This window comes from Scardinius erythrophthalmus (assembly GCF_964197995.2).
Source record: "Scardinius erythrophthalmus genome assembly, chromosome: 23".
NCBI classification, from domain to species: Eukaryota; Metazoa; Chordata; class Actinopteri; order Cypriniformes; family Leuciscidae; genus Scardinius; species Scardinius erythrophthalmus.
Genome location: NC_138243.1, coordinates 23,592,662 through 23,608,390, shown reverse-complemented (window position 1 = coordinate 23,608,390; position 15,729 = coordinate 23,592,662). Strand labels below are relative to the sequence as shown.

At 37.3% G+C, this 15,729-nt stretch overlaps 1 protein-coding gene across 6 annotated transcripts in view; it reads right to left on the bottom strand.

The window, feature by feature from the left end:
• Positions 1-15,729, bottom strand: part of msi2a (musashi RNA-binding protein 2a) — a 162,068-nt gene that overhangs the window by 55,344 nt on the left and 90,995 nt on the right. For all 6 annotated transcript variants that reach the window (XM_081354711.1, XM_081354709.1, XM_081354710.1 and 3 more), the window contains one exon: positions 12,249-12,297. In XM_081354711.1, coding sequence (XP_081210837.1) covers positions 12,249-12,297 — 49 coding nt within the window. The remainder of the gene's footprint in view (positions 1-12,248; positions 12,298-15,729) is intronic.

Sequence of the window (15,729 nt, the reverse complement as noted above, 5' to 3'; positions counted from 1 at the left end):
ATACTCTGAGACTACAGAGACAATAACCAGTGAATGGATTGCAGTAACGTCACACCATTAACTTTAGCCCTGTGAAATCATCCTGATACTCGTAAAACTCTGTCTCCACCTCTTTTGTTTAAGAATGGGCTTGTGTGTAAAAGCCCTAATCATCTCCTCTCCTGTTAACGAGGCTCTTCATTAGCCCGACCTGCTGACTTTCTTCAGACACACACACACACACACACACACACACACACACACACAGACATACATATATATATATACACCACCACCCCCGTTACCATGCCAACCACATGCAGTTGTCACTCTTGGCTCTGGACATCTTTATCAGCTTCAGCAAAGAAAGCTTTTGGCACGGAGAGCCCTGCAATTGACGCCTTATCAGACCAATCCCTCGGAGTAAAAATAGAAACAGTGTGTGTGTGAGAGAGATCTGCATCCATCTCTCCGTCTCATGACATTTACGAAGCACAGAAAAATCTCTCCATGTGTAATGAGCCATCGTGTGACAGAACACGCCACACACACTCACACACACACGTGTTCAGATGTTAATGGTGATTTATGCTGTAAGGGTAGGTATTTCATAAAAGCACATATTGGTCTTGTAAGTGGAATGTGTGCGTATGTGTGTGTGAGCTGCTCAATCATTTTTAAATGCATCTACACAAAGTCTTTCCATCTGTTTGCCTCAAACAGCATAATATCAATGTCCTAAATATTTCTATAAGAGTTTTATTACTTTGAAATCCAATTTGTGCAAAAATGGGCTCATTCCTCATTCCAACTGTGTGTAAAATCATCATAAGGAGATAAATAATAAAAACAGGATTGTTGTTCTTATTTAAAAATAAGAAACTGTATTTAGACATACTCGAAATTCACAGTTAAAAAATGGTCATCATGGTTATGACATCAAAATGAGATTTGGAGATAAAACATATTGCTATGACATCACATTTGTAGGTAAACGCTAATGTGTCCCAGATAACAGGTGCATTGTGTTCAATAACTTGGCACCTCGATGGACGATGAATGAACTACACTTGTACTTTAAGGTTAGACAAACAAAACATGGATCATTTCAAACACTTGGATATGAATCAATGAAGACAATTTCACCATCACTGAACACCAAAAGAATCAGATCTACAGGTGAGCAGAACCTGCCCACGGCCATAGCTGTGTGTGACAGATATGTTGAAGAGGAGGATGGAGAGGCAGGTCTTCATCCTTCAGTCCATCAAACAGCTCTTGACAGCTCTCTCTGGACAAAGAGAGAGAGTGTGTGTGTGTGTGTGTGTCTCTGATAAGGGCCAGTGGGCTGCTTTGTCCTCTGGAGATAAAAGACCTGAAATGAAATCTGAAGACTGAAAGGACGCTGGCCCGCCCCAAGAGCTTAGAGCGAGAGAGAAGGAGAGAGGAAAAGAGGAAATGTCTACAAGAGAAAAAGAGAGAGAGAGAATGCACAAGCGTGTGAGAGAAAGGAAATGAGGGGAAAAAAAGACGGTCTCAGGTACTTGTGGAGAGTTTCACAGCTTTTCAAAGGTCTATTGAACAGAAGGACCAGAGGCTTCCTGTTGAGTAGATCTGGATTAAACAACCGCTACATGAATTTCCCTCAATCCTAATAACAACAAACACTCGTATAGAATAGAATATTTACACTTCTATAAAATGATTTATTAGATATTGACTGCCATTACATACCAGGACTGAATTGAGAATTGAATTGAATTGAATTGAAATTACAACTTTGAATTGAATATAAATTAGGTAGCAAAAAGATGCAAAACTGCTATTTGAATTTGAAATTAGAATTAAAGTAAATTCAAATTCAAATTAGAATTTTACAAAAAATCTAAAACTTTGTCAAGATAATCTTTTAATGGAGACTTGAATGGAAGCCTAGTTTGAAAGGGTTGAAAAAGATGGAGAACAATAGTATGATAAATGGAAAGAACAGTGAGAGAGAACAATAAAAAGAAAAACAGAAAATGATAGAACAATAAATAGAGATAGAAAGAGAATGATCGAACAAAATGAAAACCATAGTAAGAGAACAACAGCACAATAAATAGAAAGAACAATAGAAAAAAAACACAGGAAGAGACTGATAGATAGAGAATGTGTGAATGATAGATACTGTACAGAGAATGATCAGAACAATATATACTGTAGAAATATATATATATATATATATATATATATATATATAGAGAGAGAGAGAGAGAGAGAGAGAGAGAGAGAGAGAGAGAGAGAGAGAGAGAGAGAGAGAGAGAGAGAGAGAGAGAGAGAGAGAGAGAGAGAGAGAGAGAGAGAGAGAGAGAGAGAGAGAGAGAGAGAGAGAGAGAGAGAGAGAGAGAGAGAGAGAGAGAGAGAGAAAAAATGATAGAACGATGGAATGATAGATCTATCGATCGATAGATTGATGACAGACCGACAGATAGAAAGATACGTAGATAGGGATGCACGATATTGAAGAAAAATGCGATATACTGTATGATAACTCGTTAAATAATGTGAAATTTGATATGCGATACGATAATTATTTAAGTGTTTAAAATAAATAAATAAATATTTAAATATATTTAAAAACTGAAAATGATATAACCAACACACGTTTCACATTCTTTTTGTTAGAAGGCATCCCTACAACTTCTGAAAGGGAACAGCAACTTTCTCAACTGTTTGGTCCACTTCAGACATAACTGACTGTTTACACGACTGTTCACCAAGAAGGGCATTTTGACATAATTATGTGTGTATTTGGCTATGGAAGCTATGGAAGAAAACGGAATTAGGGATCACGCTCTGCCCGAGAGGTGGCTTCCTGTGTGCGTGAGTACTTCGTTTATTGAGTTTAATAACATTACGCATGTCACACATATGTAACAGACATGTGTCCAGTCTACTCACTGCGTCGACCTAAAACTTTTTGTAATCTTTTGCAGTATTAAAATCATGCAGTTATTGCAAGCTGTTGCGATATGCATATAGCGATATGTACATTTGCAATATTTCAGACAGACAAAGAGAATTTTAGAATGAAAGATACTGTACAGAAAATGCTGGAACAATATAGAGAGAATGATAGAATGTTATATAGAGAGATAGATAGAGAGAATCTATAGAGAAAGATGGATCAATCTATGCTTAAAACATGTCTATTGTTTTCAGGTGTGATGTTTCCCCTATGTGAAGGAGGAATGAGTCATTCTACATCCATCCACACACAAACATAACAGTGGGAAAAATAAGTTGCAAAGGAATGGATGGATGGAAAGATGGAGAGAAATGAGAACAAAGGAGCAGAGTAGAAAAGACAAAAAATGGTTTTGTACAGGGACAGAGAAGAGATGTGACATTTACAGAAATAAAAAATGAAACAAGGAGAAGGAAATAGTCTCTCCTGGGAACACTTCTCTAGAAGATACGAGGGGTGGAGTGCTTTGGGAAAAAAAGGGTTACAGAGAGAAAAAGAGTGTGTGTGTGTGTGTGTGTGTGTTAAGGTTGTGCTGATATATAAAAGCTGTTCCTTCAACTCTGACAGTGGTGAAAAGCCCAGCAACTGAGACCTCCCCACTTTCAAAGACCTCTTCCTCTCCGTTCTCACAGCACACACACGCGTATCAAAGAGTCTCTGTGATCTGCTGTGATTCCTGCCACAAAGAGAGACAGAGAGTGGGAACGCTTCAGAGAGGGACGGGTGGATGGACACAGTTGTGCAGCCACACTGACTATTGAACGCATGGTAAAAACATGCCCTGCTGCTCCGAGATCAGCTTAGAAGACAAAGTCTTCCTCACCTGAGTAAAGAACCTCATTCAATATTCATGAGATTCTCCGCCTCTTCGTCACTGCATACAGTCAAGCCACTTAATAGCTGCTGTGACTCAATTTCGCGTTGAGAAATATGATTGATTTTCTCTGAATCTGTCTTACATGAAAAACAGACGAGTGGAGAGCATCCTCGTCAAAATGTAAATGACACCGAAGGGGATCCCAGAGACCACACATGCTTATATACGGCCCGCGAGCCCGTCAATCTAATTCAAACTTCTGACAAGCGTGCGACAGACGCAATCACGCAGGAGAAAACGAATTCACGTTCAGCTCAATTAGCAGCGCGTCACCATCACCATGCCAACAGTAATCACGGCGCCGATAAGAGATCCAATTTTAGAATGATTGACAGCCTGTCAGCTCAGCTCATCTTTGCAAAATATAACCGTTATCAACGATAGACAGTTTTAACTCTCTTCAAAAGAGTCGTACGAGTTAGTTTAAAGATGCAATTATGGATCCAGAATTAGATTCCTAGGTAAATCAAGACTGTTTAATGTTAAATGAATCTAAGTGAGAGAATCTGTTAGTTAGTGATAGTCTGATAGCTATGTGCAGCATGGCAGATCTTTCTTTACTTGATGGAATGAGCGAAACTCCTGGCATCTGGATCTAATCAAAATTGTCTGTCAGAGTTCAGATCCAGATGAGCTGATGAGTGCTGTCCAATCCTCCTGATTCACATTCATCAGACAAGCCTGCCTCACTGAAGACCTCAGTGACACAGCTCTCTCTGAACCACTCAGAGGTATCCAACTCTTCTTGTGGGATTGAGATGTGCGTCAAACATTCATTTATTGTTCTAAGAGAGAGAAAATATATTTTTTTTTAATGGACAAACATTAGAGAATTAAAAGTAAACTAGGTCTGTCAAAGTTTAAAATAACTTATTATACGTGACCCGTATTGGTAAAATGAGTCACAATGAGCAAATTTTCACATTCTTTATTAAAAAACCTTCAAAATGATGTATGATTTGTTGGAATCAGAAAAATCGAAAAATTTAGTAAAAGTTTTCTGAAGGTTTCAAAGCAATCAATATTAATAACACCAAATTTGGCACACCAAGTCAAAACCAAATATCTATGAAAAAAAATTATAATACTTATATTAAACTTTTTCCCCCTTTTTTCCCCCCTTGATATCATTATTTGATATTAACATTAATGAAACAGACAGCCTATATGTTAAGACCTACTGTGCCGCACGGATCTAATGTTACACAGGTGGTTTTCCACAAAAGTCATTTAAGACATAAAAGATAATGTTTGCATGAACATTCACCAAGACAGACATTTTGAAATACTGTAATTCTGTGTATGTGTGTATTGGGATCGCACTGTCTGAGACGTCTTGATGTGTATGCTTTGGAACTGTCAGTCAGACCGAGGAAGATTGTTTTGTTTACATCAGTATGAGTTTGAAAATCATATTTCATTGGTTCAGACTCATGCCATTGAGAATTCGCTATGAATATTCACAAAGTTGGAATGCTGCGCTTTAAAACGATACCAAATCAAGATTATTTCCAATCTTTTCATGGTTTATATATACAAAGTATAATTAATTTGGCCAAATTTTTATTTTGATGGCTGCAACACTCCAAAAAAGTTGGGACAGAGGTGCCAAATTTCATGAGAGAATTGTCAAACAATTCAAAAATCACAATTCTCAAATGCAAGATTGCAAAGCATTTAGGTATTGGGTCTTTCACCATCTACCATACAAACACATACTGAGAAGTGACAGCACCAGGATGCACTGTGGGACGACGACAAGCCGGTGGAGGGAGTGTGATGCTCCGCGCAATGTTCTGCTGTGAAACCCAGGGTTTGGCCATTCATCTGAATGTAAATTTGACATGTCACCTATCTGAACATTTCAGACCAGGTACATCTCTTCATGACAATGGTGTTCGCTGGTGGAAGTGTCCTCTTTCAACAGGATAATGCACCCTGCCACACAAATAATCTAATAATAATATTATTATTTCATGATACTTTGACAATATTGAACTAAGTCATGCCAAAGAAGTCAAGTAATCATATGCTGACAGGAGTGTGTAATCTCTCTCTCTCTCAGCTGCTGGAGGGAAACAGATGTTAGTGATGCTCACTGCATTAGAAATTTATAAGATTCACCCAGAGAAGCTGCCAGCACTTGTTTAATAAGAAAACAGTTCCCCACAGAGTAAATGCACATTTCCACTGCCTAATATTTACACACTCCTTGATCAACAGACGGACAATAGGTTTGCACTCAAAACAGACAAACACCATTTATAATTGGGCAGCTGTGAAGACCTGGACAATGTCACAACCACTGTCCCTCCCGAAACTGAGGCTGTCCATTTTAGTTGAGACAGCATGTTTGATAAACCTTTTGGAGGACAATCTGTGATCTAAAAGCCACTGGCTTTTACCATATGTCCTTGCAAAGTCCAGCTCATGTTGAAGAATAACAGAGCAGGAAGTGGAATCTTTTCCAGGCTGGTCATTGTGAAATTTAATGCAATAACATGAAAAAAAACAGGAGCAGATTTCCTAGACATGTCAGAAACTTCTCAAAATACACTAGTTTTTCTAAGCTAACCCAGATTGCATGTGTGTAGATCAATCTGGACATTTCATTTGTATATGTTAATATGTATTTCCTCCCTTGTACATGTAAAGTAAATCTCTCTGATGGCATAGCTGGATTTCAGGGTGCAGGGATTTGATAGGGCACATTGGACAGGTCAGTAAGCTATTAGAAAATATATACAGATTAAGCCAGGAATGTAATATGTTTGCACAAGGATGTATTTGATAAACCAAACACACTGTGGACTCAGCATTTCTCATGTTGGCCTCAATCTGAGAGAGTTTAACCTGTGTTAAGGTTCCTGATTCTCTCCCACAAGTCTGTATATTTACAGCATATACATTAGCTCCAAGAGATTAAAAGGTTAAAGGTCCCATACTATAACAATTGAGAGGCAGTGTTTTCATTTCCTGAGGAGATGCAGCTCGAAACAGCTCTTCTGCCTCTCTTCCTCTCAGATCTCTCTAAACACCCAGTTTAATCGTAACTGGGCTCCAGAGGAACTGGTTAGGGATACAAAAAGATACTTCATGCTGCTGTAAAGCTAAGTGAAGCCTAGTTTTATCTCTTTTGTTTCAGGGACAATAAATTCCAATTTCAAAAACAGTATTTTATATACAGTATATTAGTGACGTGCAAGACTATTTGACTAGTTGATTAAACGATTTTTTTTTTTTTGCACATTTGATTTGCTTGATATTATGGCAAAGGCTATGTTTAAATTATTGTTACACTAATGTTACATTTTAAAATTAATATATTATTTTGAAAAGTGTATATCTGGAGCAAAAAACAAAATAATTTCCTGCATATATTAGAAGATTATATTTGAAGAATTTATACATGTAAACACACCGTCGCGGTAAAATGTTAAAACATTCACCTTTCAGAATCTGCTAAATCTTAATTATTTTGACAAAATAAGAGAAATCATACAAAATGCATGTTATTTTACATAAAAGATATTTATATAGTCCACAAGACAAAAAAAATAGCTGCATAAAAAAAAAAAAACCCTGTTGAAAAGTTTACATACGCTTTATTTCTTAATACTGTGTGTCATTCCCTGGATGAATCACGGCTGTTTTTTGTTTTGTGATGAATGTTCATGAGGCCTTGTTTGTCCTGAACAGTTAAACTGAAACGGGTTGGGGATTTTTGTTGTATTGTAAATTGTATTTTGTCTTCCGGGAAACATGTAAGTATCTTCTGTAGAGTCCAAATGGCAGTACTAAATGAAAAAAATATGATATTTAAACAAAATAAGAAAAATGTACACATCTTCATCCTGTTACAAGGTTTTCACCCCCCGACTCTTAACGCATCACATACACACACACACACACACATATATGTACACACACACACACATGTATATATATATATATATATATATATATATATATATGTATATATATATATATATATATATATATATATATATATATATATATATATGTATATGTATATGTATATATATATATATATATATATATATATATGTATATATATATATATATATATATATATATGTATATGTATATGTATATGTATATATATGTATATGTATATATATGTATATATATATATATATATATATACACACAGTGATGCTATGCATAAGTTTAGACACCCATGCTAAAGTTATAAAAAATAAAAAAAATCATCTTTTGGAAATTGAACTTAATGCCTTCATTAAAAAAATTAGGAAAAATACAACCTTTAAGGACACCAATTTTCTTTGTGAATGAATAATGTATCGTAAATAAATAAATGTTCTTCCTTAAAATACAGGGTGCATAAGTCTGGACACCCCTATGTTAAATTCCCATAGAGGCAGGAGGATTTTTATTTTTAAAGGCCAGTTACTTCATGGATCCAGGATAATATGCATCCTGATTAAGTTCCCTTGGCCTTTGGAACTAAAATAGCCCCACATCAACACATAGCCTTCACCATACCTAGAGACTGGCATGGTTTTATTTCAGTTAGCCTAATAGCTGGTTTGATTTGCATTGAGAGATGATCTTATGGAAAGTACTCCATGCCAATCTCTAGGTATGGTGAAGGCTATGTGATGATGTGGGGCTATTTTAATTCCAGTAAGTGCCATCTGAAATTTCCTTCTAGGATGATAATTTTTAATCAAGCTCATATATTTAAGTTCAGTAATTTCACTTAAATGACAATTCATAGGTAATTTGCATTGCCATTTAAGTGAAATTACTGAACTTAAATATACGAGCTTGATAAAAATGATCATTCTAGAGGGAAATTTCAGATGGCACTTAGAGGCTTTTGCATCTGAACTCATCATATATATAAATATATATGTATATATACACACACATATATATATACACACACACACACACACACACACACACACACACACACACACACACACACACACATATATTTATGTATGTATGTATGAGTTGGTAAGAGAGCAAGAGAAATGAAGAGATAATGAAAGCGAGAGTGTTTCTTAAACGACAGAGCTGAAAATGTCGTGCTCTTGATTGTGGATCTGACCATCTTGTTCTCTACAATCAGTCTGAATGAAAGCAGAATATCAATGACACACCTTAAAGCACTCACACACAAATAAATACTGTATTATGCCACAAAGTTATCAGACTCAAACAGACAGACACACACACACACACAGGCTGGGGACTGTCTTGAGTCCAGGGAACGTTGATCCAGGTAAGCAGATTACAGACACACACAATACCACCTTCTGTTCGTCTTCCAGGAACAATCCTGTCCTCTGGAGCATCCAGGAAACACACAAAACAAAACCTCATCCATGGCCAAAAATTCCTAACTCAGCCCAACACCTGCTTCTCTCTCTCTCCCTTTCTTTTCTCTATGCAGCTTAACAATAAAAGTCATAATTCATGCTCTCTGTTGATCAAACCGAGACAGTGTTACTTTTACTTACATCATTTGAAAATCACAACGTTCCAGCTGTAATCATACGTTCGTTCAGAAGCCTGTTGAGCAGGACCATCAGCATCAGTGACGTTACACCAGCTTTCATCATCCTGGCAGACTTTTATATTCAGGGAAATTGGGTGAGCAAAAGAAGCAGAACTTCTGCCATGGGAATTACAGGTGTGACTGTGCTACTGCGTCTTTTGTTGCGATGAGAAAAAAATGCATTCTTTAGGAAAAATGCACTTGAGACAGGTGAACAAATGTAGTAGCAATGCACTGTAGAGGAAACGTTAATGCGTGTAGTATTTAATGCAGAATGATGGGAACAGCGCTTCCACCTTCAGCATTTCATTAAAAGTGCCCTCCTACTCATGCAGCCAAAATAAAAAATCTAGACTAAACCACCTTTTGCCAACATCACTGCAAAACCAGCTTCTGTCAGACACTAGCAGGGTGTTTGACGGGGAAATGAGAGTTTGGATTACACAAGTGTTTTAGATGTCACACTGAAATATATGAATTACTGCAGTAAACAGGACAAGAGAGTCCTCAAGCTGGATTCAAGTCATCCTGGGAACTTCTTACATAACAGATCAGAAATCATAAAGATGATCTATCTATCTATCTGTCTGTCTGTCTGTCTGTCTGTCTGTCTCTATCAATGCTGCACAAATAATCACAATTAACCTGAAATCGCCTGGCTTAGTGCGATTAAGAAATCACAAAGGCTGTGATTATTTGTTATGCAGCTTGTCAGTGACGTACGGCTCTGTGATCAGTAGTAAATGCTGTTCCATCTGAAAGCATTGCGAGTTTGAGTCGCTTAGAACGTGCATCATACGTCAAACATCTTTCCAAACAGAAGCATGGAGCATAATTTACTACTGATCACAGAGCCATGCTTTACTGATGAGTTGCTCATTTAAAAAAAAAAAAAAAAAAAAAAAAAAAAAAAAAAAAATACACACAAAAAAAAAATAATAATAATAATAATAAAAAAAAAAAAAAATATATATATATATATATATATATATATATATATATATATATATATATATAGAGCAGCCTTTGCCAAAACACGTACGGTTTAATTTCGAGTAACCATGCAGGCCTACTTTCCACCTGTCTATCCATCTATTTGTCAACCTATCCATCCATCAATCCATCCGTACATTTGTCTATCCATCTATTAGATAAATAATCAGATAACTTTCTCTACTAATTCGCCATCACAGAGGTTGACCAAAAAGAGAAACCTGTCTGTAGAAGGAGACTGTTTAAGCTAATGCCCACTACAGCACCCCTACTGGCCATGCTAAGAATGCAATGTGTACTCCATACACTGTGCACTCTCAGTTGTGTGTTGAAATATTTTAAAACAACATGTAAAGCATGTTTAAGGATTACAAAATTTCCCACAATGCAAGTCTCAAAATCACTTTTTCAAGATTTAGACGACATCTGAAAATGTCAGGTAAAAATATATCCAAACACACATGGATTTAAGATATTTTGTTATCACTAGCTGTCTGAGTTCCTCAGGAAATGTACACATCGTCACACGTAATGCCACAAGTCTCACGATTACTGTTAAAAGCAGCTGACACAACTAAAACATTCATTGTTTCACAATGTGAACAATATCTACAATTTTAAAAATAACATGCTATAAACGTTGGTTTGTATGACGCCATGTTATTGCAAACACAGTGTGAGTTCTGGCAGAGCGAGGGCTGTATGGCCTAAGGGTATTCACTGTAACAGCACACAAACTGCTCACAAAAGCAACCAGTAGAGCCCTGATGAAAATCACACCATTACATCTGTAATTAACAGCATGAATTCCTGCCACAAAACCACTTCAATGTCTGAATAACATCCCTGATCCATGCGCCCACAGGAGAGCCAATGCACGTTCCCACAATGCACTGGGGCAGCAGGACTGATGGAGCTTTGGAGCTCAATTTCCAACACAATCATCCTCATTTCAGACTGAAAATGCCAGTGAGATTCTGCTGCAGTCTCTTTAGTGAAAGAAGAGAGAGAGAGCGAGAGAGAGGGAAAGAGGGGGAGAAAAGAATGGAGGCGGACAAAGAGCGTCTTTTAACAGCAGTTTAACAGTCACCTGGAGGGCATGAAGGACACGGGAGAGAAAGGAGACAGAATGTGTGTGAAGGATATGCGCTCTCACAACCTAAAATCACACACATTTACTGGCTGTTTTATAAACATTCACTATCTTTACCCATCTCTCTCATTTACACTAAACTTTTCCCTCTTGGAAATGTTTTTTACTGTACAGATCTCTCTTTTTTTAATTACATACAAATTACTGTATTAACTACAGTATTAATAACAGTATTTTTTGTCACACTTTAGGCAGAGTGCACTGCTAAAACATTTGGCAAGGATTACAAAAATGAAAACTTGAACACAAAAAACTGACAATGAAATACAGGCAAAAATAATTTACAACTCTACATGATCAGAGTGCTGTTTGTGTGTTTTTGTTTGTGGATTTATTGACCTAACCACCTTCTTGTTGAGTTAATTAAAAAAAATGCATTCGATAAAAACACAGGAATGTACAAAACCATTCAAAGTTTGGGGTTAACATTTTAAATTGTAATAACATTTCACAATATTACTGTTTTTACTGTATTTTTGATCAAATAAAGCAAACTTGATGAGCATAAGACTTCTCCCAAAAACATTTAAAAAAAACTTTGAATGGTAGTGTGCAAAATAGACCATTATATAAAAAGAAAGTGAGTGACTGTCTCTCACACACAGCTCTGTGTGTCCTCTACAACATTAACTGATTCTCAAAAATTTATTTTGCAGTATTACTTAAAGAATTTTAATGGTCTTACCTCTATGTCTGTTTGTAGTTTTATCAAACATTAGCATGGCATCCTCTACCTGAAAAACAAAACAAAACAAAGCACACACTCATGAGTCAAAGAACATGCTGTACAAAGTATATTGTACTAAAAAATTACTTGTACTTGACCAGGACGACAATGTTCTGCTATTCACCACAGGTCAGCAATTGAGGCAGTAAAGATAATGTTGACATGTGAGATTAATTCAGTGTTTTTAAAACACTGACAATATATCCATTTCATTCTCTAATGTATCTATAAATCAAATCCAGATGGGATGTTTAACAAAAGTAAAAGTAAAAGTAAAAAACAAAAGATGCCTTGCTGTGTTTTCAGTTTACTTGCTAACAGGACAATTGCATGACAAGAAACCTCTGAATGATGCAGGCAGATTCTTAAAATAAAACACACACACAGACAATCCTGCAGAGAGCCGGCAGAGTCTAGAGTAATTTGCCCTTCATGACTTCACACACACACAAGTTGAGAGAGAGACACACAGAGAGAGAGACACAGAGAGAGAGAGAGAGAGAGAGAGAGAGAGAGAGAGAGAGAGAGAGAGAGAGAGAGAGAGAGAGAGAGAGAGAGAGAGAGAGAGAGAGAGAGAGAGAGAGAGAGAGAGAGAGAGAGAAGAGAGAGAGAGAGAGAGAGAGAGAGTGAGTGTCAGTCTGAGGGGGAGACAAAGCGGTCCATGTGTCCGTGCACTGCCTGCCTCCTGGATACGGTCGCTAGGTAACATGAGGAGTTGTCTGAGTGTAAGAGACAGACTGTCCAGCACAGCGGGGGACCCTAGTATAAGGCTGGTGGGTAGAAACACACACACACACAGGTCATGGTGTGTCTTTAATAGAGGAGAATTAAAATACCACAACAGCAGGAGTCAAACCTGCACCGCCCACACGAGCACCATGGCTAACCCATACACACATTCAAATGGACCTACAGCGGTTCCACTTAGAGCAATGTGGGGTTAAACGTTTTGATCATGGACAAAATGAGAACAGACATATTTATGAAACTATGGGTTAACAGCTGGAAGCAAACCTGAGCCTGCTGCTATCAGAGGAAACCAGAACAGACAACAGCAGACAAGACCAGACCCTACTATACTCATCTAGTCGATTCTACTATATATCAGACAAGTTCATACCATATCATATCAGATCAGACCAGACCAGTTCATACTATACCAGTCTAGACTCATTCCATGACACCATATATTAGGGACGCATTGTGATCGGATCTCAGTGTAATGTAAATGCAATCCAGCCATCGTGTCTGCATTCACAGGTGGACGTCACACAAAACCCCACCCACTGTCATTATTCCCCCTCCTCTCTCCGGAACTGAGAGCTGTGTGGTTTTGCGATACAGTCGAGTGCGAAGTACATGTAGGCTACATCGCAAATATACTGAAATGTTTGCCTTCACAGTTCACACCCGAAAGTTGCAGAACCATTCATTTTGTGTAAAGAACGAGCATTTTTCCCACCACAGCTGGCATCGTTCTCGGACCCATACGTTTCTCTGTACCGTTTCCATTACGGCATCTATCCACATTATTAGTAGCCTACTTGCAGCCTCTTCATCCCCATTTTGCGAGATTTGTATGTCATGCCTAATCTATTGTAGCTCATATCATTTCATATATATCAGACCAGACAAGACCATAACATGCCAGACCAGTCTATAGTCTAGATCATAGCAAAACATCATATCAGACCAGACCAATCCAGTCCAGACCATATCATATATCAGACCAGATCAGATTAGTCCATACAGTAGCATACCTGTCCATATATCCATGTCTCATATATCATATCTCATATATCATATCTCATCATATATTCTCTGTATCCTATCCTATACTTCCCAGTCTAGACTTCACCAGCAATCTAGGATTTTTTTTATTGATTCAATCTATAGTGATTCTTCAAACATCTGTGTGCAAACAAACATCTGAAAGACCTCAAAACATGCTCATGGAGTTTAAGTGTGCTTGTATACTGTCGTTTACACACACAGGACACCAGAGAAGTTGTGAGAAGATCAGAAACGAGTCACACACCAGTAACGCTCGTTGAGCTCGTGAAATCAGTGTAGCACTGCAAGTCTTTTTCAAAAGTGTCTGTCACTGGACTGCTGAAATGCCTCTCTGCCTCTATCTGATGGGAGGTTAAGGACCTCTTCACACACACACACACACACACACACACTTCTCTGTGCTCCTGAAAGGAAAGCGGAAGAGGCAGACAGAGCTCTTATCGCTCTTAAAGGAGAAGTGAAACTCTACTGGACTCTCTGGCCTTTGTAGTCCAAGATAGTCCATATTTGTAGAAATAAAGGAGAAAAGTCCACTGCCCGCAGCTACAGTACATATTAGAGAAGATGCCTCCATCACACAGAGGGGTAAAAGTGGCTTATGTTCCTGTCAGAAATGTCAATATGATTTTAAACATCTCTAGAAGGGCAGACACATTCATACAGGTGAGATCACATATAAAACCCCATAAAGACAGGAATTATAAATAATTAATCAGAGAAACTGCAGCATTAATAAAAGAGCAGGGGAGAAATAGATTTTACAGGCCAGGAAACACATCCTGACAGCTGTATGATCAACCACAACTTGAGTTCCAACACCTTTTGACCAATGAATTTCCATGATTCCACCATGACTTTTACGGTCATTTGTGATTACTGGAGAAGCATTTTTAATCATTTTAGAGATTCTGCACTACAATATTAGGAGCTGCACATAATTAGACAATCTAGCATGACTACACTTTTTAAATTTCATTAATGACAATTTACACTATTCATTAAATTCACTGATATTTCCAGCTTCTCCGTGACTGTGGGAACCTTGAATTACCCACACAATCTCACATGAATGTGTCATTTGAAAAGCGAATGACAGAATAACCGTTGAGTCACATGCACCCTGAAATTGTCAACTCTCTTTCTGTGACTCACAATCTTTCATGAAACTTTCAATTATCAAAAGTGAAGCACGTGTTCAACATAACTAGCACACATAGATGTTAATTTCTGAATAAGGAAACCACATATTTAGAAGGATTTCAACTCAAATGACGAATCAAAACCTGAAAGAAAAATACTAACGCTAATATATGTACGTGTGGGTACTAGGATGCATCAGGAAATACATTTGTTTCAGTGAATCGCTTAGATTGTTGACAAAACATTTAAAAAATGATTAAAAAGATTAAAGATTAAAGATTAAAAAACTGATTTATTGTCGGCGCCAATAGCCTCATGGGCAAAGCGCCGTCATATATCGCCTTTGTGATTTTTCATATCATATATCAAATATTACAGAAATTCCAATTTGTCATGCACCTTCACAGTTTTACAATCTCATTTACAGTTAAGCAATATACTAAATGCTTTTGCATATCAGTTCAACAAAATCATCTAAAAAATGTGTGCGAAATATTTGTTAAAT